Source organism: Numenius arquata, chromosome 10, assembly GCF_964106895.1.
Source record: "Numenius arquata chromosome 10, bNumArq3.hap1.1, whole genome shotgun sequence".
Classification (NCBI taxonomy): Eukaryota; Metazoa; Chordata; class Aves; order Charadriiformes; family Scolopacidae; genus Numenius; species Numenius arquata.
Genome location: NC_133585.1, coordinates 44,650,881 through 44,676,547, shown reverse-complemented (window position 1 = coordinate 44,676,547; position 25,667 = coordinate 44,650,881). Strand labels below are relative to the sequence as shown.

Genomic DNA, 25,667 nt, shown 5'->3' with positions numbered 1-25,667 from the left:
TAACACAAAATCTCACCCTCAGTCCAGTCAAAGTGAGTTATGTCACATTATCCTATTGTGTAATAGCATCACAAATAGTTTCTATTTTCCTCTGCGAAATGATCATTATATTAAGAAAAAAAAATCAATTTTTTTGACAGCGTCATAGAAACAAATTTTTTCTCATGTGAACATTATGTAACGGTTGGAAAATGGGAACAGCGAGTTTCCTCTAATACTCGTGATATGGAGGGACTTGTACTATATTCAACTTCAGGAAAGTAACCGAGTTAACCAAGTTAGGAATTTACACTCCATTTCAGTACCAATGAAGATTAAAGGCTTCTAAATAGATGCTCTGAATAGTACTACAGAGCTGTGTTGACTGGAGTGTTAACCTCAAATTAGGAAGCACAAATAGAAGACATCAAAATTTAGTCCTCTCATAAAGCCATTTCTTCTTCCCCTCCGCACTCCTAGGAGTTAGACTTGATATAGTCAGTATTTGGTTTTTAGAATTTCTGGCTTGCAGGTTGTTTTCGTTTGTAGAATTATAAAATGCTTGGGGTTTATGATGACCATAACACAATTAGCCCTATGAAAGGAAACTGTAACTGTCTTCTGCAATAACTATAAAGCAGATTAGGAACATTTAATGGAAGGCACGAGTGTAATTTGGAAAGAAGGAATGAATCACACTAAAAGATTTGAAGAATGTAATAGTCTGTTACAAAAAAACTCCAAAATACTATATTGCAGAAGTTAAGACAGTTTGTTTAATTAATAAAGTGGGGTTTTTTTACCTGGTGTAACCAGTGTAAAACTGATGTGTGTGGTTATGTTGGAATGGAAACCTAAAGGCTATGAAAAAAAAAAAAAGACATCTTTCTGGTTTTCTTCTTTTAACAAAGATACTCAAGAACCAAAATTTCTCTGTAATGGTTCTGTGCCTCTGTGTATGGGTATATATACATAGTGTGTGTGTATATACATGTAGCACACACAGCACACGTGCCATGTGCATATAGATACACTATCTGTATATATATATATATACTTTTATAATGGTTTATTTTTAACTTTTAGGTTAGTCCATTACCGTGTCACTCTGCAAATCCCTACTCGTGTAAAAGATTTTGTGGGCGACTTCTTGATTGTCAGAATCACACCTGTATGAAAGAATGTCACCATGTTACTAAATTGAACGGTAGTGCAGACGGAAAGCAGGTAGGTTGATTTCCTTTTTGTTTTTATTTTTGTGTATTTTATACAATGTCTTCAGTTCTAACTGGAAAATTAAGAATTTGCAGCTGGAGGGCACAGGATCTATTCCAAGTTCCACTGGGAGACTTGCATGTGTTCTGTTCCCATTGATGCAACTCCTTAGCAACTCCCAGCTTAGGTATACCTAAGCTATAGACTTTTTGGAATGTTATACAAATTATCCTACACGTATGGAAATGGAATGACTTAAAGTTTGCTTCTTAAAATCAAGCAAACAAACCTCCCCGCCCCTGTATTACAGAGCAGGATGTCATGACTAAAGCATCACAGTAGCATGGCGGGTGGGAAAAGTTAGTTCTCGATACGAAATTACTTCTTTTTCTAACAGTTTTCTGTTGAGAATTAACAGGTTTAATGGCAATTTTCCAAAACACTAATATTAAGAGGTCCTTTTATGCCCAGGAAGCAAAATAGAACTCTGTGTCTCTGACCAACAAACAGTGGCATTTTTTCTTTTCTTTTAAAAGCATACTGAATAGCTTGATTCCCTTAGCAAAACCACCCCAACTCTTTCTTCTCTATTAAAGCTTGTCAATGGCATCTAACAAACAAATGCTTGGCATGTTCTTTAGTACTTTGTTTTGATTTTGTTAGGCAGGTCCAGAATGTTCGCAGTGTGAAGAGGAGTGTACCAAGCCCCGGCCATCTGGCTGTCCTCACCGATGCGTTCTGCCCTGTCATCCTGGGGATTGCCCGTCCTGTCTCCAGATGCTTAAAATAAAGTGTCACTGCAAACTGTCTGTACTGTATATTGAATGCCTGTAAGTGTCAGAACCGAACCCAGTTTTTCATTTGAATGCTACTAACTGGAAACCATTTGAAATGTCTGGGGATAGGAGCTACTCCTACAGCAAGTTATAAAATTTCTTTTGAAGGCTATAATTTGTAACATAATGCTTTCTCTTTTTTTTCTATTTAAAATTTGCCAGTGTTTTATATGGTATTACTGCTAAAATTATTATGAATGCATGGAGTCTCATGAGCAGAGCTGTTTTTATAATACAGTAATATTTTGAATATTTTGAATTATGCAAATATGTAGTGATCTACGTAATGTTTATCTATATGGGTTTCTTTTACCGTATGTGAAGAAGAATTTTATAACAAGAATTAGAATTAATGTAGTTAGTGTAAAAGGTCTTTACAAGTTATGTCCTTCAATTGTTTTAATTGGAACTGTTTTAATTGGAAAACTTCTTAGTAATCATTTGTACTTCCTTTTTAATCATTTGTGTGTGGATAGAGCAAGCTAGGCTTTACTAAATATAAAATGGGACTTGTGGGTTTAAGCATTATCATCTGCGTATTGCTCTGAAAACCTTCACCCCATGCATGTATGCTCTTTTTCATGGATTTTTTTTTTTTTAAATCCTCTACATTTATGTATTTTTGTCTGAAAAATAGTGCTGTTTGTATTAATCCCCCAAGATGTGGACAGATGAGGTCTACTTTTCTTTACAGAGAGATATACTTAAAATATACCCCTAATTGTATTGATTAATGGTATTGACTTTTGTTGCTTTAAATTCAGAATTTATCACAAATAAGTCTTTTCTTTTACAGAAAACTCACATGTGCTGATGTACAAGAAAAGGAGCTTCTCATTTCCTGCAAAAATCAGTGTCCAAAAGAGGTAAGCCATATTAGCAAAGAAATACATGATTCGATGGATGTGTGGAATTTTGTGGATTTTACTTTCTTTGTAAGATTTTTGATACGGTTTCTTAGGCCAAGCAAACTAGAGAAGCTCGGTCTAAGTGAATATGCTAAATGATAGATGCGCAGGTGGTCAGTGACCTGTACTCGGAGGACAGTTATTAATGTCTTGCTGTCAAATCAGAAGGTTATGTTGAAGGATCAGAGATTTATCTCCAAGGCATTAATGGCTTGAATGTGGAAGCATGCAGATGAGGTTGAATGCGGAAGAGTGTGTCCTCTAACATGGTTAAAAACTGGTCTTGAATTCGTGTCTCCAGAATAATGGGATGCTGTTCGATTAGGAAAAAAGCTGAGATTTGTGCTTGTGATTCTTCTTGTCTTAAGTGCAGGTCTAGTAATCCCTGTCTGTGTGACAATTTGGGGGGAAGGGAGGGGATTTTATACTTAACAAGTGAGATGAGTTAATAATGCCCCACTGCGTTAGTGAAATACATGTTAAGTAGCCTGAAATAGAAGACAAGCCAGTTAATCTTTCTATTGCGTCTGGGTATATCTAAAGGGTTGCTGTAAAGAAGAGAAGAATAATATCCTTACTGCATGATTCTTAGACCATGAACCCCTGTATATGGGCACCAGTAAGGAAGAGTCACGTTAAATACTACTTTTTGAGTTGTAAAGCTTGTGGAGCAGGGGGAGAAGCAGTTGGAGAAGCTGCCAAATTTTCATCCATCACAGCTTAGACGTGTATCCGGATTTGTCCAGTTGTGGATAATACTGCTGTGAGACATGAGAGATGGGCCAAATGACTTCTTCCTGGTCCCTCCTAGTGCTGTTTTCATGGGCTGCTTGTGTGCTTTCAGAAATCCATGCATTAATTACTGTATGTGTGTTCTTTAGTTGTCATTAGTCGCTGTGTGGGTGACAGCCCTTTCTTCACTCCGTTCCCCACCATAGGGTTAGCAAATTTATGAAGTAGGAAAACCGGAATAGTCTGGAATACTTTGGAAAGTGTTTCTACTGCTAAACTCTCCAGCATTTCTGAGAAATTCTCCTTCCCTGCAATAAAAATGCATGTAGTAAAGAAAAATATTTTTATCCCATAATCACTTATTATTTTATTGTTCTGGTTTGGCCTTTTACTGTATAGCTGAGTCTCTTTGTCTCACGCAATGTTTAGTTGTCACTCATAAATAATTTGATTCAACCCATTCTCCTTCCCTGATTCCACTTGGGGTTTATGCGTTGTCTTCCCTCATCTCTTGTAGTTCTGAATTCTGCCTCAGCCTAAAGATTCCGGCTTGTTCCTCTGTTTTTCAGACAAAGTTGTGTTAACCCCGCCAGGAAGGCTGTGCTGTCTGCCTACTTGTGTCTTCCACTTTTTGCCCTTGTAGATGCCTTTCCGATGTCTTTTTTTCTGTAAATGATGTGCCTGTCACAATTTTCTCATCTGGATGTCTGAAAGCTCTCTTCCTGGCAGGGGAACACTTTCGGATATTATTTCATTGTCCTTTTACCTCTTAATTTTGTCCTTTAATTTCCCTCTCTGTTACTTTGGTTTTATTTGCTTCAAGACTTCTTCCTCTTTATTTTCAGGAGTGTTTATAATCTCTTAACGTGAACTATGTGTTCCTGTACTTCAGCTTCTCTTCAAAGATATTTTTTTTTTTTTTTTTTCAGTATCTCATCTTTGACTTTGATTAATGTAACTGTTGTGATTTTTCTGGACATATTCCCAAGACTCAGTCTGGGGTTTAAGATCCATGTAGTAGTGGTACTTAATTCTAGTTTGCATTTCAGAATTGCCTGGTTCCACGGATGATGTCTTTTTTACTTAATGCAGTGTGATGTGAAAGAAAGCTTAGGACAACAGAGCCCACTTCAGGTTTATAAAGCTTTTATTTAACTCTAAAATTCTCATTGCCATAGATGCCTTGAAAAATAAGGTTTTGTGCAACTTCTGCTATCTAGAGAATCCTTTTAGTGTAACTGATGATGTAAAAATGCATGGTCTTCCCTGCCTGTGATTCGAGCTCTTACTGGCTTTTGTGAAAAATAAAAGTATTAGTAGAGTCCTGTTTCAGGTAGTTCCTGTCTTTGTGTTACAGTTTATCCTGCTTTCCTGCTATCCTGCTTTCCTATTATTTTTTTTTGTCTAAAAAAATCTGTTTCGGTTTCTCTGAATATTGAAGAGTGCTAAGGATCTTTTGTCTGTTTTATAAAAATACAATATTTGTCTGCACCTTTGGGAGAATCAGCTACCTGTATCGTAATGCAATTTGTACTGATAGTTCTCTTTTAAAGGAATCATTGATAAACACAATTTGAAGGAGCAGCCTTAAGAGATATAACCCTGCCATCCCCCCTCCCAGCCCCCCTCTCAGCAAATACAAATCAAACCCATTGAGGGGACCTCATGACAAGAACTTACAAACCACTTGCCCAAAAGATGAGATGGATAAGACTACTGAGTTCAGAATGCTTAAAGTTTACAAATCAAGTATGTCTGCTCAAAACTAAAGTGAAAATGTTCTGTGTGTAGTCCTGACAGCCTCGAGTAAATTTCAAATTAGTGTTTTATGAGAGTTTTCTTACTCAGTGTCAGAAGCTGACCTTGGGGCATTAGCAGAGCTCAGCGAAGTTGCTGTTTGCAAAAAATCAGCGTGCACTGTCACAAGCTCAGCACAGTGCAGCTTCAGTTCAGGAGAATACAGTATTTTACTGGAGCCTTAGTTTTGAGATGTTTTTCTTTTTGGTTAATGGAAATTGTTGGTAGACAGTATACTACCATGTTTGAATTACAGGTAGCATGGTACATTTGGGGATGATGAAACTCAGTTATATTATCTGGTGCCTTGAAAAAAAAAAACAACGGGAACTTTGAAAGTCTCGAAAGGTTTCATGCTTTTGTTCTGGCTCTGGCAGTGTAAAACTATAAAAATGACTTCTAGTATTATACAGTACAGCTCACATTTCCTTTCTGCTTTAGGGAGAAGCAGTGTCTTTGATATTGCCACAGCTGTGAGATGAGAAGCTTTAATTAAAATGTTCTTTCTCTTGTTTGGTAGCAATAACAAAATATCCTGTTGAAGGAAATTTAACTTTTTTTTTAATCAGGGGTGATTAAATGCTTGTGATCATGTTGCAGATGTTTTGGGACAATTCTTACGTAGAAGTTTTAACATTCTATTAGTTTTCATCGTTTACATATTCATATCAGTGTTTGTAGATCTGTGTTTCACACTTTATTCTGTGTAGTTAGTATTTTTTTTTGACAAAACTGTACTTCTACTGTGCACTCTGCTACTGTGTTGATGTGAAAGATGGGACCCCATTGTGATAAATTTATTTTAACATGATAGCATAGCAGAGATAATGTCATAAATTTTAAGAGTACGTGAGCTATTTTTTTTTAATAAATGAAATAAAATTTATTTCCAGAATTCTGTAAACACACCTTGAAACTGTGTGTGTGTTGCAAAATGCACAGCTTTGGTCCATAATGAGAGGATTTTCTTCAATGCCTGGCTTAAGCAGTGGAGGTTTTTGTAAGATCCCTGGAAGCAGGGCCACCCGTTAAACTGAAGAGTCTACCCCTTTGGAAGTGATAAACTTATCTTTTGTACTTGGGATTGCTGCTCAAAGGTGCTGTTTTCTTTATTAACAGGGTATTTTCTTTATCGTCGGGTATGTATTAACTACCAGGTTGTGTTTATTACCTTCTGGTGGAAATCAGTTAAGCCTCCATAAATGTTGATGGATTTTATCATCATCAGACATAATGTTAAGACTTAAATGCGTTGCCTACAGGGAAAATACTTGTAGGATTATTCTTGTTCGTGTATTTTTTGTTTTCAGAGCTGTGCATTAAATCCCTTTCTTTTAAAGGTCTTGCCATGTCAAACATAAAGCCTGTTCATTTTGGCCTGTAGTCCACGAGCTGTTGACAGGAGATCTTGTATGGTAAAAAAGATCTATAGGGGCACACACTTTCTATTTTAGCACCAAGTAGCTCAGCAGGGACGCTTAAAAAAAAGAAAAAAATCATTTCCCACTACATTATTTATCCAGCAGAAGAAAGGATTTTTGTTTCTTTAGATCATGTGGCAACGTTTTGCCATTCATTTCACTGCTGCTCCTCTTGATTTTTTTTTTTTTTGATTTTTTTTTTTACATATTGGTTTTGCATTGGAGGGAGTAAGAAGAAAGTTACGCTGCCAGCTTCATTCTTGCCCTGCATCCCTGTGGATGTAAACTGTGCAGTTCTACGTGGAGAACTAAATGTGTAGATTTGGGTTTCAGTATTGGATTAAATGTATTTCTGTGCTATACAAATTGGTTTTGCAAAGATGGTGGTCCTTGGTGAGGAGACTCAGCTGTTAGAGGCCATGGTCCTGGCTGGAGTCCGACCTCAGGAGCGTAAAAGGTAAGTTTCTTAGGTATAAAAAAGGTATATAAAAGGTAAGAGCGTTTAAAGGCAAGTTTCTCCCTTCAGCTTTTCAAAATGAGGCAAAATGCAAGATAGATTTGCTGATGATCAGTTGTGCCTGAACAAACCTAAATTCCTTCTTTGATAAGATGACCAATTTATGTATATTTTTTCCCCACTCCAGATAAAGCAAATAGGTTAGTTCTGCTACACAAGGTTTCAGCAGAGCAACTGAGTCAGTGCCACTTAGCGAACAGCTAGTTCTGATACAGAAGAGGATTAATACAAGGATGAGGGTGGTCTAAAGGAAACAACTGCTTGTATTTTATTATTTAAAAAAAAACCCAGTCACTCCCCCCTCAAAAAAACCAACAACAAAACAAAACCAGCAAAACTAAATGAAAAGTTGGAGCAAGAGATGTTAACAATAAGGAAATTTTCCCAAGGACTGAATTGACACCTGACCTCATATTGTTTTCAGTAGTGACCTTGGCACCAAAAAAAAGTTTGGAATTTTCTGATGAAAATCTGTGGAGCGTTGTCAGTACATGACAATTGAGGAAATGCATCTGCAGTACACATGTATTTGGGGCATGTTATTAGATACAAAAAAAAAACCGGTAAAACCGTGCATGTCAAGGCTAATAATAAGCTCTCGGGAAATGGCAGAAATTCGTATTGTCACAGCGTGATTAGCTGGGGAGAAATGCAAATGAGAGTTGAAGATGTATTGGGGAAGATGTTCTGTTAAGAATAAGGTGCAATTAAGGCATTGTACAAAGTCCTTCCTGCTGAGATGTCATTTGGAATATTACATGCAGTTCTGGCTACCGTATTCAAGAAACACTGATTTAAGCTGGTTGAAATTCAATGAAGGGGGTACTATGGGAATAAAGAGCCTTTTATGAAAGGACAGTAGAGAAATATTTCAATATGAGGATAAGAACTAAGAGGTTTAGACTGGCTAAAATAAACATAAGAAATTCAGAAAAAAGCTCTTGCGCCTTGCAGTGAGCTCCTGGAAGAGCCTCCTTAGGGAAGCAGTAGAAAGGGGGCAGAGTGGGGGACTGTTTTCGTGGTGAGACTTTGTCCAGTCCTAGAGGGGTCACAGGAGGTGCCTGCCTTTGGGAGGACTGGACTTTAGGACTGAACGTGATGACTTACACAGGACTAGAAGGAGCCTCTGAAATGTGCTGAAACGGTGACTGAAAAAAACAACCAACCAACCAACCCAAGCCTAAACGGCAAAGTCTCTGTCAGTGTAATTATAATTTGTGACTGGCATGGACATGAAAATATGTACGTCTGTTCCATAATTTTTAATGGGAAAGTTCTGCATTCTGTTTAGGTGTGTGTTTCACGATACGAGCTCAGAGGCTGAGCCAGTTCCAATGGACTTCTGAGGACCCAAATTTACTAATCAACATGAAGTGTGTACACCTGGGGTTTATAATTATCTTATGTAGTACTCTCATTCTTGTGGATGAAGTGATGTAGTATGTATACATTTTCCAATTTTTAATAAATGGGGAAAAGTGTACCTTAAAATTGTATGTCTTGCAGCATTTTGCAAGTTGTGTTAATCCCTTGATGGCGGTGAAGAGGTGAAATTTCACTTTTAATAAAGAATACTATCCAAGGCCATTTAAAGTAGTTTGGGGATTTTAAAGCTACCTTTATAAATAAATCAACTGGATGTCGTATGGGATATTCCACCTTCAGTTATTAGCAGTATTGGGTTATGTAATTGAAAATGAAAAATCATTATTGTGAAGATTTCTTACGGGTATGTGTATGAGCAAGGTATATTTTCAGTCAAGTTCTTAGCAGAAAGTGAAAAAATGTGTTTGCTTTCTTATCATTTTTATCTACTATAATGCTGGGAGCGCAGCTACATTCCTAACAGTCAGCATTTTTTAATTAGTATCTCTGTTCTTAACACAGCAATCGAATGATAATATTTTCATTATAAATGTTAAAAATTGCACTGGCAGTAAAAAAATGCTCTATCTCACAGATGTCAGAAATGGGATAATCTGCCAAATGCAGGAGTTTAGGATTCTGTGAAATTATTTTGGACATGAAAAGAATACTGGTGACCTGTATTTGACTTTTGCATAGTTCAGAAGGCTCTTGCTTGCAAAAATTTTTTGTGGTATTTTTGCTTCTGATTCTCCCCTATTTCTTTGTTGACTCTGATCTACAAGTCGCTACAGTACACTTCAGTTTTCAGTTTCTTTTTACCTTATCTACTTTTATCCCCCCCCCCCCCCCCCCCAAAATATAGATAGCTAAGGTAATCGTTATATAAATTATTGTGGAGATGACTTGAAACACTTAAAAGGAGAAACTGTTTTTTAATCAAGCTGGGCCAATAACAGATAAATCATTCTACAAGAACCAAAATACAGTAAGTAACAAGCAAACATTTGCCAAAAAAAAAAAAAAAGAAAAATCAAATATTTCACAAGTGGAAACACTGATAAGCTGAATGAGTTTTCTGTTAAGCTGCTATGTCTGAAATAAAACCGGTTCATAGATTCTTTGTAATTTTGCAATCATTTATTGGTGTGGGGGTTTTCTTTGTGTTTCTTTTTGTTCTTTGCAGTTGCCCTGTGGTCACCGGTGTAAGGAGGTTTGCCATTCAGGTAGCTGCCCTCTGAACTGCAGCCAGAAGGTTAAACTCCGATGTCTCTGTAAGAGACTGAAAAAGGTAAATTTTTAAGTTACAAATTTGAGAACAGTGTATTTTCTTTGCATGTTCCTAGGCTTGTATGGATGGATTGTCTCTGGTGCAGATTAAAATAGGTCCAGTTACTCCAGTAGAGCCATAACAATTCACATCAGCTGAAGATCTGGGCTGCAATATCGAAAGATTCAGTGGAGAATATAAAAAATCCTGTTGGTTCTAAACTCTGTTACCTGCCTGATTTACAACGGCTTTATCTTCAAGTGCGCTGGAATTTTTGTAGCTCCATTGGGAGAATAGCCAGATGACCTGGAGTAATTTGAGAAGAAAAAAAAAATACTTTTTTCTGATGGTATTTGGAAAGTTGATAATTATGTAAGCTGGAACAAGCACAGATGTTGTGAATCCCAAACTAAGGTAATCAGTTACGGTTCTCTGCAGGCCTAAAATCAGCGCCCTTAGCTTCTTACCAAGATAATGGACAAAGTCATGTAACAAGTTCATTAGAGCTATATAGCATTACAAGGGGAAGAACAGAAAATAATGTTAAGTCTTGGCAAGTAATAATGACTTAATGAAAAGTATCATTATCTGGCTTAATTAAAAGGTGCTTAAGTTATTTTTCTGGACCCAGTTAACTTCTGAGCCTTCCAAATGGGCTACAGTTCCCCAGAGTTCTCAGCTTCTCCGTGACTTGTCTTGTGCAACCAAAAGTCTTGCAGGTGGGGTGTTGAGCAGGAGAAGGGATGACTTGCACAAAACAAGTGCTTCAAATTCAAATCTCTGCTTACAGACAACCACTTTTTTTTTTTTTTTTTAATTTTTACTGCAATATTAGGGGGAGGGGAGGAAGTGTGACTGATAATTATTTTTTAGCCCATGACCAGACCTTGCCCTGTACTCCCAACCGGTTAAGAGAATGTATATGAAATTCTGGAGTCTCTGAATGCCAGCTTTTTCTGCCAGAGGGCGGAAGGTTATCTTACTTTGTCTTAGGCAAACAACTGAGAAAAGAAAAGAGAAGAGAAATTAAACTGGACTATTTGATTTATTTTTGCTGTCAGCTTAGCTTATCAGGAAGAAGGAAAAGAGAAAAGGACAATTTAATACAGAATTACAGGTTCAAATAATGTTTAATCATTAGCTTTATTTTCTGTGTAACCAATGTTTGACTAAATAACAATGTTTTGTAATTATTTACATAAAGAAATGGACATTATAACTAAAATTTTATATAGGGGAAATTATTATAAATGACTGAAATTATACTTAACAGGAAGTACAGTGCAGCAAGATACGAGAAGGCCAAGTTTCACTGGAATGTGATGCATTATGCAAGGAAATGAAACGGAAAGCATCTGAGGTAATGTATCCGTTGGAGCTATAATTTTGTCTGGGCGCTTCAAGAACCAGTAGGAAAAAATGAGCACAGAATTATTTTTCAAGGCAATATGAGAAAAAAAAAACCAAACAAGAGAAGTAGATGTGCTGTTTACTAGCAGTTGCTTTTTCAGACTTGCATTTGGCTTAGTGGGGAGAATGACAGTGTTAGTAGACAGTGTTAATTAACTTGGTGAAATACTATGTTAAAACAACATTCTGTTAGTTTCCTTTTTTTTTTTTTTTTTTTTTAAAATTTTTAATTTGTTAGAACTGGTTCTTTCCTCTTTGGCTGAGAACAAGTGGTGATTGGGGGTGAGAAAGCGGTCGTTGCTGATGATGAGTGCTGTAGGAGCAGGGCCAGGCCACTTCCCAGGGCATTGTTAGATCTGCTCTTCCCTGTGAAAGGTTTGCAGCTGTCAAACGCTCGGCGTGTCCAGTGTGAGGAGTGTAACCCTGTCACCCTGTCACGCTGCAGGAGATACCCTCTACCAGAAGAATGGAGAGTTTTCAGCAATTTACAGTACTTTTTAGCCTGCTGTCAACATGGCTTCTAGTTCTGCTGGTTTATGAAGTGAAGAAATTGGTGAATGCTGTCACCCAGAGAGAAGGAATATCACGCTTGCTTTTATAAGCCTTTTGTAAAAACATAAGCAAAAAGAATTGGTGCACAACTTGCTTGGGTTTTATCAGCCACTGGTGAGGCCCCACCTCGAGTGCTGTGTCCAGTTTTGGGCCCCTCACTACAAGAAAGACGTTGAGTGGCTGGAGCGGGTCCAGAGAAGGGCAACGAAGCTGGTGAGGGGTCTGGAGAACAAGTCTTATGAGGAACGGCTGAGGGAGCTGGGGGTGTTCATCCTGGAGAAAAGGAGGCTGAGGGGAGACCTTCTCCCTCTCTACAACTCCCTGAAAGGAGGGTGTAGCCAAGTGGGGGTCGGTCCCTTCTTCCAAATAACGGGCGATAGGACAAGAGGAAATGGCCTCAAGTTGTGCCAGGGAAGGTTCAGATTGGGTATTAGGAAAAGTTTCTTCATCGAAAGGGTTGTCAAACATTGGAACAGGCTGCCCAGGGAAGTGGTGGAATCACCATCCCTGGAGGTATTTAAAAGGTGGGTAGATGTGGTGCTGAGGGACATGGTTTAGTGGTAACTTGGCAGTGTTAGGTTGATGCTCGGACTTGATCTTAAAGGTCCCTTCCAACCATAATGATTGTATGATTCTAGTTCCTATTTCTTGCCCCTGCCGTTGTAATCCATGGGGAGGAACGGTCTCGTGCAATGAGCAAAGTTTCTTCTATAAACAATGCTACAGACGTGTACCTTCCTCACAGAAGAACATGGATTTACTTGTTTGACATTTTTTATATGGAGTTAAAAAGTTCTATTTAAATTCTTACTAGGCACTTGGTGTGGAGAAAAACTGCAGAAGGACCCTCCCTGGTGTTTCACTGCCATCGACTAGGCCTGTGTTGACTTGTAAATGACATACTAGAATGATCTCCTATTATATGTACTTGACAGAAGTAGTTTATTATGTCAATTACTGTTAATGCATCAAGACAGGAAAAAGTCTGTTCAACACTGCAGACGTTTCCAAGGATATTTTAGTTTGCACAGTTGCAAAATAACCATTAATTTCCAAAGACAAAGTGTGTTAACTCTTAATAAAACTCTTCGTGTGTGGCGCCTGGTGAGTATGCACTTCTCAGGAATTGAATACATCTTTACTGTACATTTTATTAAAGAAATAGTTCTGAAAATGTTTGTCCATAGTGTGATTATAATCGCAGGGTAAGCTTCCCTCTGCATATGTATTTTATACCTATGTATCTTATAGAAACATGACCACAGTGGTGTAAAAGGAAGCTCTTCTGTGGCTTTTTTCCCACATTTGTGGGTCACTTTTTCTTTTGGAGCTGAAGTTCTGCCATTAGATGGCAGTGAAATACCAGGATGCTCGTTGTGCAGGTTTTTCCACACCAGACTGGGATTTCCGGCTGTGAGTGGCTGAAAAGGTCTTTAATACACTTTTCTAAAGAGAGATTCTGCCATTGTGTCTGGGTTAATGAAATTCTCAGTAATGGTTTTATTTGATAGATGGTTTAGCAATTTAAAAAAAAAATTGTCTGAAAACCTGCAAATAGGAGGGTTCCATTGACCCTGTCCTCAGCGCACACTGTTTGAGCGCCAGCGCGCTACAGCACATGTGTGTGTTTCTCCTTAGTCCTCAAGAGCTCTTGAATTACAAATTGTTTGGAAAAAATTCCACCTGCGCAAACCACATTTAGTAAATTACTGTCACGGTTAGTATGCAAATCATCCGGTTATTAGAATTCAGACTGTTTTTCATTTCGAGTTATCAATTGTATTTTTACATCTAACTTTTCTAAGGTAGTCATTCAGTGGCTGCGGCGCTAAAGGAGCAAGAAATGTATACGAGAAGGCAGCAGACACATACACATATTCCCAGTGTACTCTTCCTGCTGCTACTATTACCCTAGTGATCTCTGACTATGGGAATTCTAGAGATCGAGCTGGTGTCGTTCTGTTTAATGGTCTTTGCTGGATTTATCTCCTGTTAGAGTGCCTAATTGTTTTTCAGTCGACATAAACTTTTGGCAGCTAGAAATGTCCTGTAGCGCTGAATTTCTAGATTTAGCCAAATACTATGTGGGAGTAGAATACTTCCCTCTGTTATGAACCAGCCTCCTGGTAATTTCATTTTATGCTTTTGCTTTTGTCTGCTGAAAAATAATTATTGATGTTTTATCCCTATTTGGCATCTTCACACTCTTCAGGATTTTATGCCCTGTTATTTTCCTGATGAATCCTAGTTATGCATCTCTTTAGATGAAGCCACTCCACCCTCTTGTCTTTTGTATATGTTCAGGCTTTACATGCTTTTGTTATTGCAGAACCAAAACTGAACACAGGAACTAAGATTCAAGTGCATCATGTGTTTACATACTGACACTTTTTTCTGTACCATTCTTTTCCTAATAATTTCTAGCAATTAATTTGCTTTCTTGAACACTACACAACACTTCTATAGAATTATCAGTTTTAACTCGCATGACTTCTTTTCATATGACTTTCTGATGGTGGAACATTTTTAATTACATTTGGTTTGCATTGCACCAAGAGCTTTAAAGCAGTTTGGTTGTGCGTTACCTAATATATGTCGTATTTGGTACAGATATAGAGCTTTCCTTTTGCTCTAGTAATCAGGGAATATTTAAAGTACTTGGAATGAAATATGTATGTGTAAATTATATATAGGAATTACCTGTGTGTGTAAAGTGGACTGAATTGAGAATAAAGTTGCTGAAAACTTAGAATAAATGTCTGTAGGGATTTTCCTGGTTGTTTGTGAAACAACTATTATTTTTAGTCTTTATCTTTGTCAGTTAAGCTTGTCAAGTTGAAGTCAGAAGTTCAATTTATAACCTTGTAGCATCCACTATATGCTTCATGTTTTCCAAACATTAGAAGATGCAGCTTTTTCTGAGAATATTTTGTAATCTGAGTAAGTTAAGAGCTCACTTGTTGGAAGTTTTGCTCGCTTTTGCTGAGTACTATTCTATAGGAGTAACTATGACCCTGTAAGAAAATGGTTTTAGCTGCTGTTTACAATAATTGCTTATCACTTTGTATGTCTGGACAGATAAAAGAGGCAGAAGCCAAAGCTGCTATTGAAGAAGAGAAACGAAGACAACAGGTACCAACCTTTCTACTTCCTCCCCCACCTTGTTCCTGTTAGTAAATCATTTCATTTACATGCAACTAAAGATGCATTACATCTTTAATAATATAATTTGTAATGCGATATGCACAGTCATTCCTGTCAGCTGTTACCTTACTCTCATGTGTGCTGTGGATGATTTGCAGTAGCTAAGAGCCCACGTTGTCCAAAACAATTTTCATAATTTTCTGCAAAATGATGGTTAATCAGTTTAATCTTGCATTGCTATACCTGTGTTATAGTATAGTTTGGTTTTAAAATACTAAGCAGTCCTGATTTTAATCCCTTTATAATGCCATAAACTCCACAGAACTGCTGAATAGCCTCCATAGAGATTTAAATATTGGGTGAAGCTTCCCTCCTGCGTCCCATCATGAAAGACTGAAGAAGCCTAAATGAGCCTTTGTCCTTTAGGGTCTCTGGGCGGGGGGAGGGAGGCTGAAAACGTGTATTTACTGTAGCTGCTGTTGTGGTGACCCTATGTTGTCAGAATTGTAATCCAAGAAACTTCTGTGCCAGCTGCCTGGGGACGCTAATACTAATTGTATTTGAGGCAATAACGTTAAGCGTTGGTGATGGGTAGGTCAGGTTTGTCATCTGGAGGCTACAGCAGTAATGCATTCCCTCCAGCCAGTTCACGCGTGTGCCTGCGCCTCAGCTTGGGACACCAAATCATATTCTAAATCTAGTGTGTGCTTTGTGACCCTCCTTTTACTCAGTTATCCCAACAGTTCTGTAGTAGGTCATACTTGTGTTTTCACCTGGATGTCACACTCCATTTTTACCGCAGTGCTGCTGCTTGAAAGGGGGCACAGGACGCCTACTCACAGAGCTGATCCCCATGTACTGTTCTCCCGGTCTCATTAGGGTAGACGGTTTCTCTGTGGGTCACAACTTCTGTTATGCATGCTTTGATTAATTGCCTAGAGATGTTAATAAAGCTTAACATGAGCCCGCAATCTGTGCTCACATCCTGGAAAGCCAGCCGCATCCTGGGCTGCATCAAAAGCAGCGTGGCCGGCAGGGTGAGAAAGGGGATTCTGCCCCTCTACTCTGCTCTGGTGAGACCCCACCTGGAGTACTGTGTCCAGCTCTGGGGCCCTCAGCACAGGAAAGACTTGGACCTGTTGGAGCGAGTCCAGGGGAGGTCACAAAAATGATTAGACGGCTGGAGCCACCTCTGCTGTGAGGATAGGCTGAGAGAGTTGGGATTGTTCAGCCTGGAGAAGAGAAGGCTTCAGGGACACCTTATTGCAGCCTTCCAGTACCTAAATGGGGCCTACAGGAGAGATGGGGAGGGACTCTTTATCAGGGAGCGCAGTGATAGGACGAGGGGTGATGGTTTTAAACTGAAAGAGGGGACATTTAGATTAGATATTGGGCAGAAATTCTTTACTGTGAGGGTGGTGAGGCACTGGAACAGGTTGCCCAGGGAAGTTGTGGATGCCCCATCCCTGGAGGTGTTCAAGACCAGGCTGGATGGGGCTTTGAGCAACCTGGTCTAGTGGGAGGTGTCCCTGCCCAGGGCAGGGGGGTTGGAACTAGATGATCTTTAAGGTCCCTTCCAACCCAAACCATTCTATGATTCTGTGTCTCCCAACCAATGCTCTAGCGAGGCTGGCTTTTGTTTCTCAAGGGGGAGCGTGTCTGCTCGTTGTGCTGGAAAAGTGTGCAGTTACGTCCCTGTTGTCCAGCAGCCCCACACTGTTTCGTGATCATCTTGTAATGTTTATTGTTACGTTCATGCGTCAACCGTCTACAACATCGCTCACGTATTCCCTCATACAACTCATAGACAGTCCATCTAATTCCTTGTGTTCTTGCGGTTGGCCTTGGAGGTGTTAATTCTGGGAGAGGGGTCTGGAAGTGTAGCTTGCACACAGATGGCTGAAACGTGGTGTTAGGCAGAGGTAATCTGTAACGGATGGTTCTGCAAGCAAAGTACTGAGGTGTACTAATGGGCATTTACACATGTAAGGAACAGGCTTGCAATTCTAGAGCTAGAAATTCAAAGTTGCTGGTGTTTGTATTGCACTGATTGTGTGTTCATGCATTCCAGAAGGCATCCTGCCTCAAAATCCCTTTAACTTACAGTCCAGTAATGAGGCTCCTCTCAAACTGCAGCAGATTTGCTCCACCAGCATAGCGTGCAGCGTTATTTTTGTCTTGGTTCTTCAGCAGTGACTGCTTCTCTGCAATTGCACCACTGTTGCTTTCTAGTGTGTGTTGGCTGAAGTCTCATGGTCAGCAGTTCTGTTGTGCAGGCAATGGCAACTGCTTCTGCCTACATGTTTTGGGATGGATGCAGCTTCAGGGATAGAAGACATTAGGACAACAACAGTAAAAATAAAAATAGGACAAAACCAATAAAAAAATAGGGCAGCAGTAACTAATAGATAAGCTCTAGAACTGTACACAAGTACTAACCTCGGCTACTGCTGCCTTTTATCTGGAATGGATTCCTTTCCAGTTTGATCTTGTAATCTGCCATCTGGTGATGCAGGCTGGAGGACGTCACTGTCATAGGGTGTCGGGTCACATTAAGGGTATATATGTATTGAGTAGACTCCCTTCTGACAAAAGTTTGCATCTTGTACCACCTTCCTGATCTCATTAGCACGTTTTTATATAGAGAGTCCATCTGTTTCTCAAAGCTTCTTGAGACCTGTTTTGATTAATACTTCATTAAATCCTTTAGATACAAACTAGTTAGTGCTCTGGTAGGTCTGCACATTTGTATTTTAGTATTTGCTATATTTGGTAGCAGCTTCTGTTAATACCATTTACAGATGGAATCACTTGTTTCTTAGTGGAAGGGAGAGGGTTTGGTTGGGCTTCTCGTCATGGCACGAGCAGCCAAACTTTCCCTCTGCTTCCAATTCAGAGGCTCCGCGTGAGGCCAGGGTGTTCAATTTTCGAGCCAACGAAAATTCGTAATAGCTGAGAGTTTCAATACTGAAAATGGAGGTCTCAAACCTGATTCTAATTTAAAGAGTTGTATGAAAGATTTTATTTCCTTTTTTCATAGAAAGAAAAATGTTTTAACAGCTCCTCAGAAGTTACAAAAGTCGACTGCCCCCTCCCCTTGCAGCCCCCTCAACCCCTGTGCAGTGCGAGAGCTGCAACTCCAGGATATATGCTTTGTGTCTGTACAGTCACTGTTACTTGCGGTCATTTTCCCATGGGGCTGCTACACCTTCAAGTGCAGAAAGAACACAGAGAATATCATCACATGGAGGAGCAAAATCCAGTAGCCGAGCAACATTAAACTAGACATTACCTAACATAAAATTGTTTTGAGTATACAGTTCAAATAAATGCATTTGGTTTCACTTCTAATATGTATATACACAAAGAAGTTGAGTTCTTACTCTAAACAAAAAGCTTGAGCTTGTTTAGCTTGAAAAATTAAGGTAGTCTGAAAACTGGGCACAACCATTAACTTCATTATTCAGAGATCATTGAGGTGACACTTTGGGAACGGTGACAGTTATATAAAATCCGTAGGTAGCTTTTCAAGGATAGTGATGGCTTCTTTCTCGTATTCTGTGCCCACGAACCTTTTTTCATTCTGTGTTTTGTTTTTTTATAATGTATTTATTTTTAGCAGGGTTTTTATAAAGAGCACTAGGAAAGCAATTCAGTACCCATTATATAATTGTTCGAGCCCTATATTTTAATTCCAATTACTGCAATTCATGAAGCACACTGCTTTTAAAACTTACAGATCGCAAGGTATATAATAACTAGAGAAGCCCCAATTTTTATTTAAGGTCTGTGTAAAATGAAATACTGCCATATTATCTGTAAAACCTTAAGAACTCTGCACTAGCCTTCAGATTTTGGATTTTGAAAAACTGTTTCATTAAAATACTTTGCTTTTCTAAAAGAGGATTAGCGGGTTGAAAGTAATCTTGTTTCAAATAGCAGGCTGTGGAACTTTGTCTGAACTCTTCTCCCATATCGTCAGAGAAACGCCAGCAATTTCTGCCTTTATTAGGTACAAAGGAATAGACATCAAAATGGGTCCCTTTCTGCTGCTAACAGTGGTGTCTGGCACGAGAAGGGAAGGAAGGTCTGCTTTGTGAAACGAGTATTCTGACGAATATTTGCTGTCAGTAAAGGAAGGCCAGACATCGGGCAATCTGGAGTTCCAAAGGAAAATTGTATTTACTGAACGACTTCTCTGCCCATTTCCCTAAACAGTCTTATTCTTGTTTTTTTTAACACACGCGCCTTATTGTCTTAGTCCCGTTCCTCCTGGCAGTGCTGCAGGAGTGGGGATGTGCATTTATTTCCTCTCGTGGCCAGGCTTTGTCTTTCTTCACTCTCCACGTTTCCTCAGCTCAATCTTGTGCCTTTTGCCCAGCCAGTCCTGCTGCTCCCATCTCTCCGCTCTGCTCCCCAGCTCCTTGTTCCACACCTTCTCTACTTGCTGGCAATTCTACCCAAAAATCCAGGCAATCATCAGACTGACCTTTTCTGGGTTTTGGTCTGTCTCATCTCTCCTTTAGAGTATCTTTTCTGGTTCTCCCTAGCAGTTAGATGGCTCCTCATCGGCCTCTTGTTCCAGGCTGCCTAATTCCAGTTTTATTTCAGCTTTTTTTATTGTCTGTGTTCTCCCTTTTAAAAGGATGCGGAGAGGGGTGAGGAACAGGGATCAGAGGATCCTACTGTTCTTTCCAGGCATCACCCTGAAACTGCTGCTCTGGGTGGAAGCTGCTTGTTTTTCCAGTTGCTTTATTTTTTTGCCTAAAGGCACATGATTTCTTTTAAAGGATGCGATGTGCCTACTGCAGTTGTATGTGAGTGACTGTTAAGTTACAACACTTAACAAAAGGAATCTTTTTGTTCGTGTCTAAGATGATAACTATTAATCTAAAATTCAGCTGGGGATGCAAAAATATAAAGAATTGGGGGACAGATTATTAGATTTTTATTTATATTTATTATAATATATATTATATTTTATTTAGATTTTTATATATTAATTTATTTTTAGCAGAGAGCACATCCATATTATAGGGGGAGGTCTGAAGATTTCAGTGTATGCTCTTTTATACTTTATTGTAATAGCTTAAATACTTATGAGTGCTTTTCTTTAACAGGAAAAATAACTAGTTTTAATGTATTTCATAGAAATAACAATCTCCCTTTGGCTTAATGTATTCAGCCTGAGTTAAAAGTCTAATGTAAAACTCCAGTTGGTTGCATTTTTGGCAATGTTTTTTTATAGAAAACTAAACAATGGTTTAATACATGGAAGCAAAGTGGTTTGTAGCTGTGGGATATAGTGCTCCCATCTCATCTGTAAGAGATGTGTAACTTCCATTGGCTGCCAGTTATTTTTATAAAATGTTTTTTGGGGTTTTTATTTAAAATCTGCACAATTCCTTGTTTTTAATTCTGAGACAGATGTCAACCGCTTCTATTTTATTTCATCTAGGCTGAACTGGAAGCTTTTGAAAATAGATTAAAAGGGCGAAGGAAGAATAAGAGAAGAAAGGACGAAGTGGAAGTTGAACAATCATCGTGGCAAAAATACAAGAACCTCATTATGCTGCCAGTGTTGGGAGTTGCTGTTGTGATGGTCGCGTGGCTCATGGTCTACAATGACTGAAACAACTCAATATTTAATATACCTCAGTCGGGCTGTAGGTAGCTTACTCCTAGAATGTTAGTCTCTGTGTAACAGATCTTCATATGCATAGATGATGTATGGATGTATGTGTGCTGTTTGCCTAGAAAAGTGCAGAGGAGGGAAGAAATGTCACCTTTTGTATTAGTACATTCACAGCACAAAACTGGATTCAGACACCGACAGTAATAGTAGATTTTAGTCTACACTGAAGTGCTGATGTAATCCGTCTGACTGAGAGCCGTTAGCATCTCTTCTATTTTGTTATTTTTCCTTGTCTCCATTTCATAATATTAAAAATAGCTTAGTATAAAACGCTTTATTGAATATTTGTTTCCTGTAAAATCAATTTAGTGGTTTATAGAAGATTAGTGTTCTTATGCTAGTCTTTATGTTGTATCATACAATAATTTCTGTGCTTCCTGTCAGTCTTAATTATAACAACTAACGGGGAACTTCAGATCACTGAGGCTTGAATATTCTGGGGCCTTATGTCAGAACTTTGTTCAGAGAAAGGAAATGCGACCTGGCTTTCAAGTCAACTGTATCACAAACAATAAAATGGCCCCTTTACAGGCTGTGGGTTTGGGGTTTGGTTGTTGTTTTCCCCTGCCCTCTTTCCTCAGAATCCAACCAGTTGAAAACTTCACGTAATGGACACGCTGCATACGCTGAGCGTGGATGTGAAGTAGTTCCAGGGTACGGGGCTGTGTTCTCATCGCTGCCAACAGCAGAACAGCAATTTGAAATTGAGCTTAGAGCATCGCTTGACTGTTTGTATAGATAAATAGCACGTTTGGATATTTGCATAGGTGTGCGAAACCATAATTGAATAGCCTAACAATACGATTATATGTTGTCCTGAAGCCATCTGGATGGTGCTTGCTAATCATGTATAAACTCTCTCTAGCTAATATTTTAAATGTTTAAATATTTTCTTACTGACGGTTTTGGAATACCTTGCTTTTTGGGGTATCAGTGTTGGTTGGTCGAACTGAGAGGTTTATTTACACAGCTACAAGATTATTTGAGAAGCTACACTCCCTCAGCTGAGGGGCTGCAAGTTAAATTCAGAAAACTGAATTTTTAAACCTGTGCTGGGAATTTTATGCTGATTTTATACTTAAGTGGGTAACGGAAGAAGTGCTCACAGGATCCTGTGACAGATGAGGTACAAAGCCAAAGGGCATTAGGTTGCCCTTGTCATTCAGGCATACAACTCATCGCAAACCCTGCAAAAGCAGTGGGACTGTTTGTGTGATAGAGAGGACTGCAGTTTGTTTGAAAGCTCATTGGGTTGATTTTGGCCCACTTGTCAAGGGACCCAGTATTAATTTGAGCTGATATCCAATTGTAATTATGGTTCAGCAGCAGACAAAAACAGAAAAGCTGCAAAAGGCAGTAGCTTTTAGATTGCGTAGATTGACAAAATGGGGAGAAAATAACTTTCTTTTCAATTTTTCACTTAAGTTTGGTGAAAAAGAATAAAGGTAAGGAAAACTTGGCAATATTTAGCATGGATTGGTGCTATTTGATAGTATTTTATGGGGTTTTTTAATTGATTTTTAGAAATGCATACTGCTGTCATGACGTGTCATACATTAGTATGTAAAGTAGAATTAATTGAAATTGCACTAGGCAATCATAGTTGCATCTCTGTTGAGTTCTCTTATTTTCTAGTATAAGGAATAAACTGTTTTCTCTATTGTTGCTTTAACTCTTTTCTATAATATTAATGCCTGGAAGATAATTCCATAGAAGTGTTAGTTTCTTAGTAAGTGAGGTGACGCTGCTGTGTGACTGCTTATGCCAGTAACTCCATCACTAAGAGAAAAGGAAGAGAGATTTTTGTTCAGATGAAGTAAAACGTGATACATTGTCCAAAAATACAACAAAGATACCTTTATAGGTGAAATACGCAGATCAACATGAATAAGACCATTGTGAAAACAGCTTTTATCTTACATGACTATAACTTATTTTTCTATTTACTGCTAGCTTTTTCTTTAAAACAACTACAGTGTAAAGTTTCTCGTGGCCTCTACAGCAAAGAAAAGAAGTGTCCAGAGCTATAAAAATGAACTGCACTTGAGTTATACATTTGATGTAGTTCTTACTGCTCTTTTCTGCATATTTTGTGTATTTGTGTGAAATATTGGAGAGGAAAAGACTTTCTTCTCAGTGATAAACTTTATTATAATAAGAAAGCACACCAATCTTTAAAGATTCGTTCCATTCATACAAAAGCATGTATGAGTAGGCATATTCCCGTTCTTAAAGGATTTGTACCTCCCATATGTGAGACATACCTATTTTTGAAATGTTATTCAAAATAGCTCTGTGTATCTTACCCAACCATCTGAGTCATTTGCACTCTTGGTCTGCCTGCTGAACCAGATATTTGTTTCTTGGCATTAAGAAAGTGTGTGGGTTCGAGCAATCTGCAGTTTCATAAATCACTGGTTTCTATTTGCTTTTTAAAATTATTTTTACAGTTAATTTTTTGCCCCCTTTTTTTTTTTTTTGGTTGGAGCTGCATGTTGCAAGCACGACAACCTTTGAAGTAAAAGCTGCATATAAGCTTTATACATATAAAGTTCAGTATACGTGAAAAATTGTAATTCTAGAAAGGAAATACTGAACTGAAGGTAGGGGTTTCAGCAGTTTAAATGTAATATACTGTTACATAGTGTAATGAGCAAATATTTTTTAACAGTTTACCAAAAAATGTATACGTTAAAAGAAATCATATGATCTGACCTGCTGTTGAAGGGCAATTATAGAGCCGTGGTGAGGATACGTAGCATGCAGAATATTTAGCTATGTATAAAACAAACAAAAAAAAAAAAATTGGGGAGTTTTTCCTTCTTCTGAATGCATTCTGGTGAGCGTTCATCTTTCCGCTGAACCAAGGTGCTTTCAAGTTGTCAATATACTGTGGATTGGAAACTCCTTGGACAAGTTTGTTCCCTGTAACAATAACAAAGCCATTGTGTGTGTTAATTTAATGTAAAAACCGAGTCAGACAATAAACGCATCAAAACCAACTTGAAAACCTGTTTGTTCTGAAGGACTGGTGTAGCAGAGCAGCAGACTTCTCCCGGGCAGGGAGGAGAGACATAGTGCAGCGGAAGTTTTAGGCATGTGTTTTGTTCCCCTCTCTGGCGGTGATGGCTCTTACTGCTCGGATTAATGCTGGGATTACAGAATCCCGTTCCTTCATGTTACTGCTCTGACAAAACTGCAGGAATGGGTTGGGGAAGTAGATTAAGATGAAGCAAATGGGAATGGACTTAATAGATGGGGTTTTCTGGCCTCGTGTAGGGAAATAGAGCTGATTTATTAAACATTTGTCCTGGCCTTAGCTACTAGAGAGGGAAAGGTTATTATCCAGATAGAAGCTTTTATGAACAACTTTTGGTGCGATGCTTGATTGTGGTGTTACAGCACTGAACTCTGAATTTACAATCTCAGGAGTTCTGGCTCACCTGCTATATGCCCGCCTCTCTGAGAGGGATGAGCCTGTGCGTGGTGGGGTTAGAGCAAGCCATGCTGGGTCTGAATGTCATTCCTGTGCCAGGCAGCAGAAGCTTGACGCGTGTGGTGGCCGCTCTCTGGTGTGTGCTTCAGGGTGGAGCATGTTTGTGTGGATGGTCTCTGGGGGACCCCGTTCTCAGTTGCATTTAGTTCAGATAAGCCCTCTTCTGCTTTCTTTTCATCCCATTACCAGTTGTGATCTATGGGCATTTAAGTCGCTCCCTTTTACTTGCTTCATGAATGTAAATTTGTATTCATGTCTGCCCTTATCATTCAATTAAATCAACTGATTTCTCTAAAGAGTTATAAAATATAGATACTGTAGCGGTCTGCATTTACTAGGAAGGGAAATGCAAGGTAAAAATTAGAGAAAAATCAAATTAAGTCAAAATCAGTTAAAAGATAACGAGACATGCTTGCTTCTTTCCACTAATGGTTACATGTTAATGAATTATTTGGACCCTGCATTAAAATGTTTATATGCCATGCTACCAGAAAACAAACTTCTGATATGGGTAGTGTATCAATATGAGCTCTGGGATATATTAAAGTCAGTCATAAAGCAGGCTAAATGGCAGCTGCCTAGAAATAAGTCATACTCTGAGGGAACTCGGGCTTAATTCAACCAAGTATTATTTAATCTCAAGAATTGTTTCTCATGCAGTGATTTCCGTAAAATTGCCAACAAAACCAGAACTGGGTTTGATTTCTCTGTGCGCCGAACACTGGGGCTGGATCTTGTGGCTGTGACACTGCAGTTTGAGTGGCTCCCCCGCTTGAGGGAATCAGTACGAGATTAGGAGTCGAGACTGGTTTGGGGTCTGGAATTCACAGTGTTACTGCTGAGGAGAATCATATCACAGAATATCATAGAATGGTTTGGGTTGGAAGGGACCTTAAAGATCATCGAGTTCCAACCCCTAGCCCTGAGAGGGGGTTGGCCATCCGAGGCCAAGTTGACTCTGCAGTCTGAGCCATGCGCTGCCCCTCAGGTTTCAGTTGCTCCTATTTGTAACTGTTCACAAGGCTTATCTCTGTAGAATACTGTAATAAGTAATGAATTATGGTTTGATTCCTCTTTTTATCAGCATTACATCTTGAAATATTTGTTGGTTTGCATTAAGCAATTTGAAGGCTTTGCGTAAATGCTCTTGCTTCTGTCTCTTTCCTATTTGTGCAATTGTTTTAAAAGAATTGTTTTAAAAACAAAACCACCGCTTTCCTCTAGAGTGGACTTTGCTTGGTTGGGCAAGAAAACACAGGACCGAATTAGCCTGAGCTAACTGATGTACAGTGGCACTCCAGAAGCACAGAGCACCCAGACTCTGCCCCGA

At 38.8% G+C, this 25,667-nt stretch overlaps 1 protein-coding gene across 1 annotated transcript in view; it reads left to right on the top strand.

Moving 5' to 3' along the window:
• The window catches only part of NFXL1 (nuclear transcription factor, X-box binding like 1), a 47,476-nt gene extending 23,641 nt beyond the window's left edge, over positions 1-23,835 (top strand). The window contains exons 16-22 of the mRNA XM_074154538.1: positions 1,066-1,206; positions 1,858-2,024; positions 2,827-2,896; positions 9,957-10,061; positions 11,314-11,400; positions 15,081-15,134; positions 20,605-23,835. Coding sequence (XP_074010639.1) covers positions 1,066-1,206; positions 1,858-2,024; positions 2,827-2,896; positions 9,957-10,061; positions 11,314-11,400; positions 15,081-15,134; positions 20,605-20,778 — 798 coding nt within the window. The 3' untranslated portion in view covers positions 20,779-23,835. The remainder of the gene's footprint in view (positions 1-1,065; positions 1,207-1,857; positions 2,025-2,826; positions 2,897-9,956; positions 10,062-11,313; positions 11,401-15,080; positions 15,135-20,604) is intronic.
• The last annotated feature ends 1,832 nt before the right edge of the window (positions 23,836-25,667 follow it).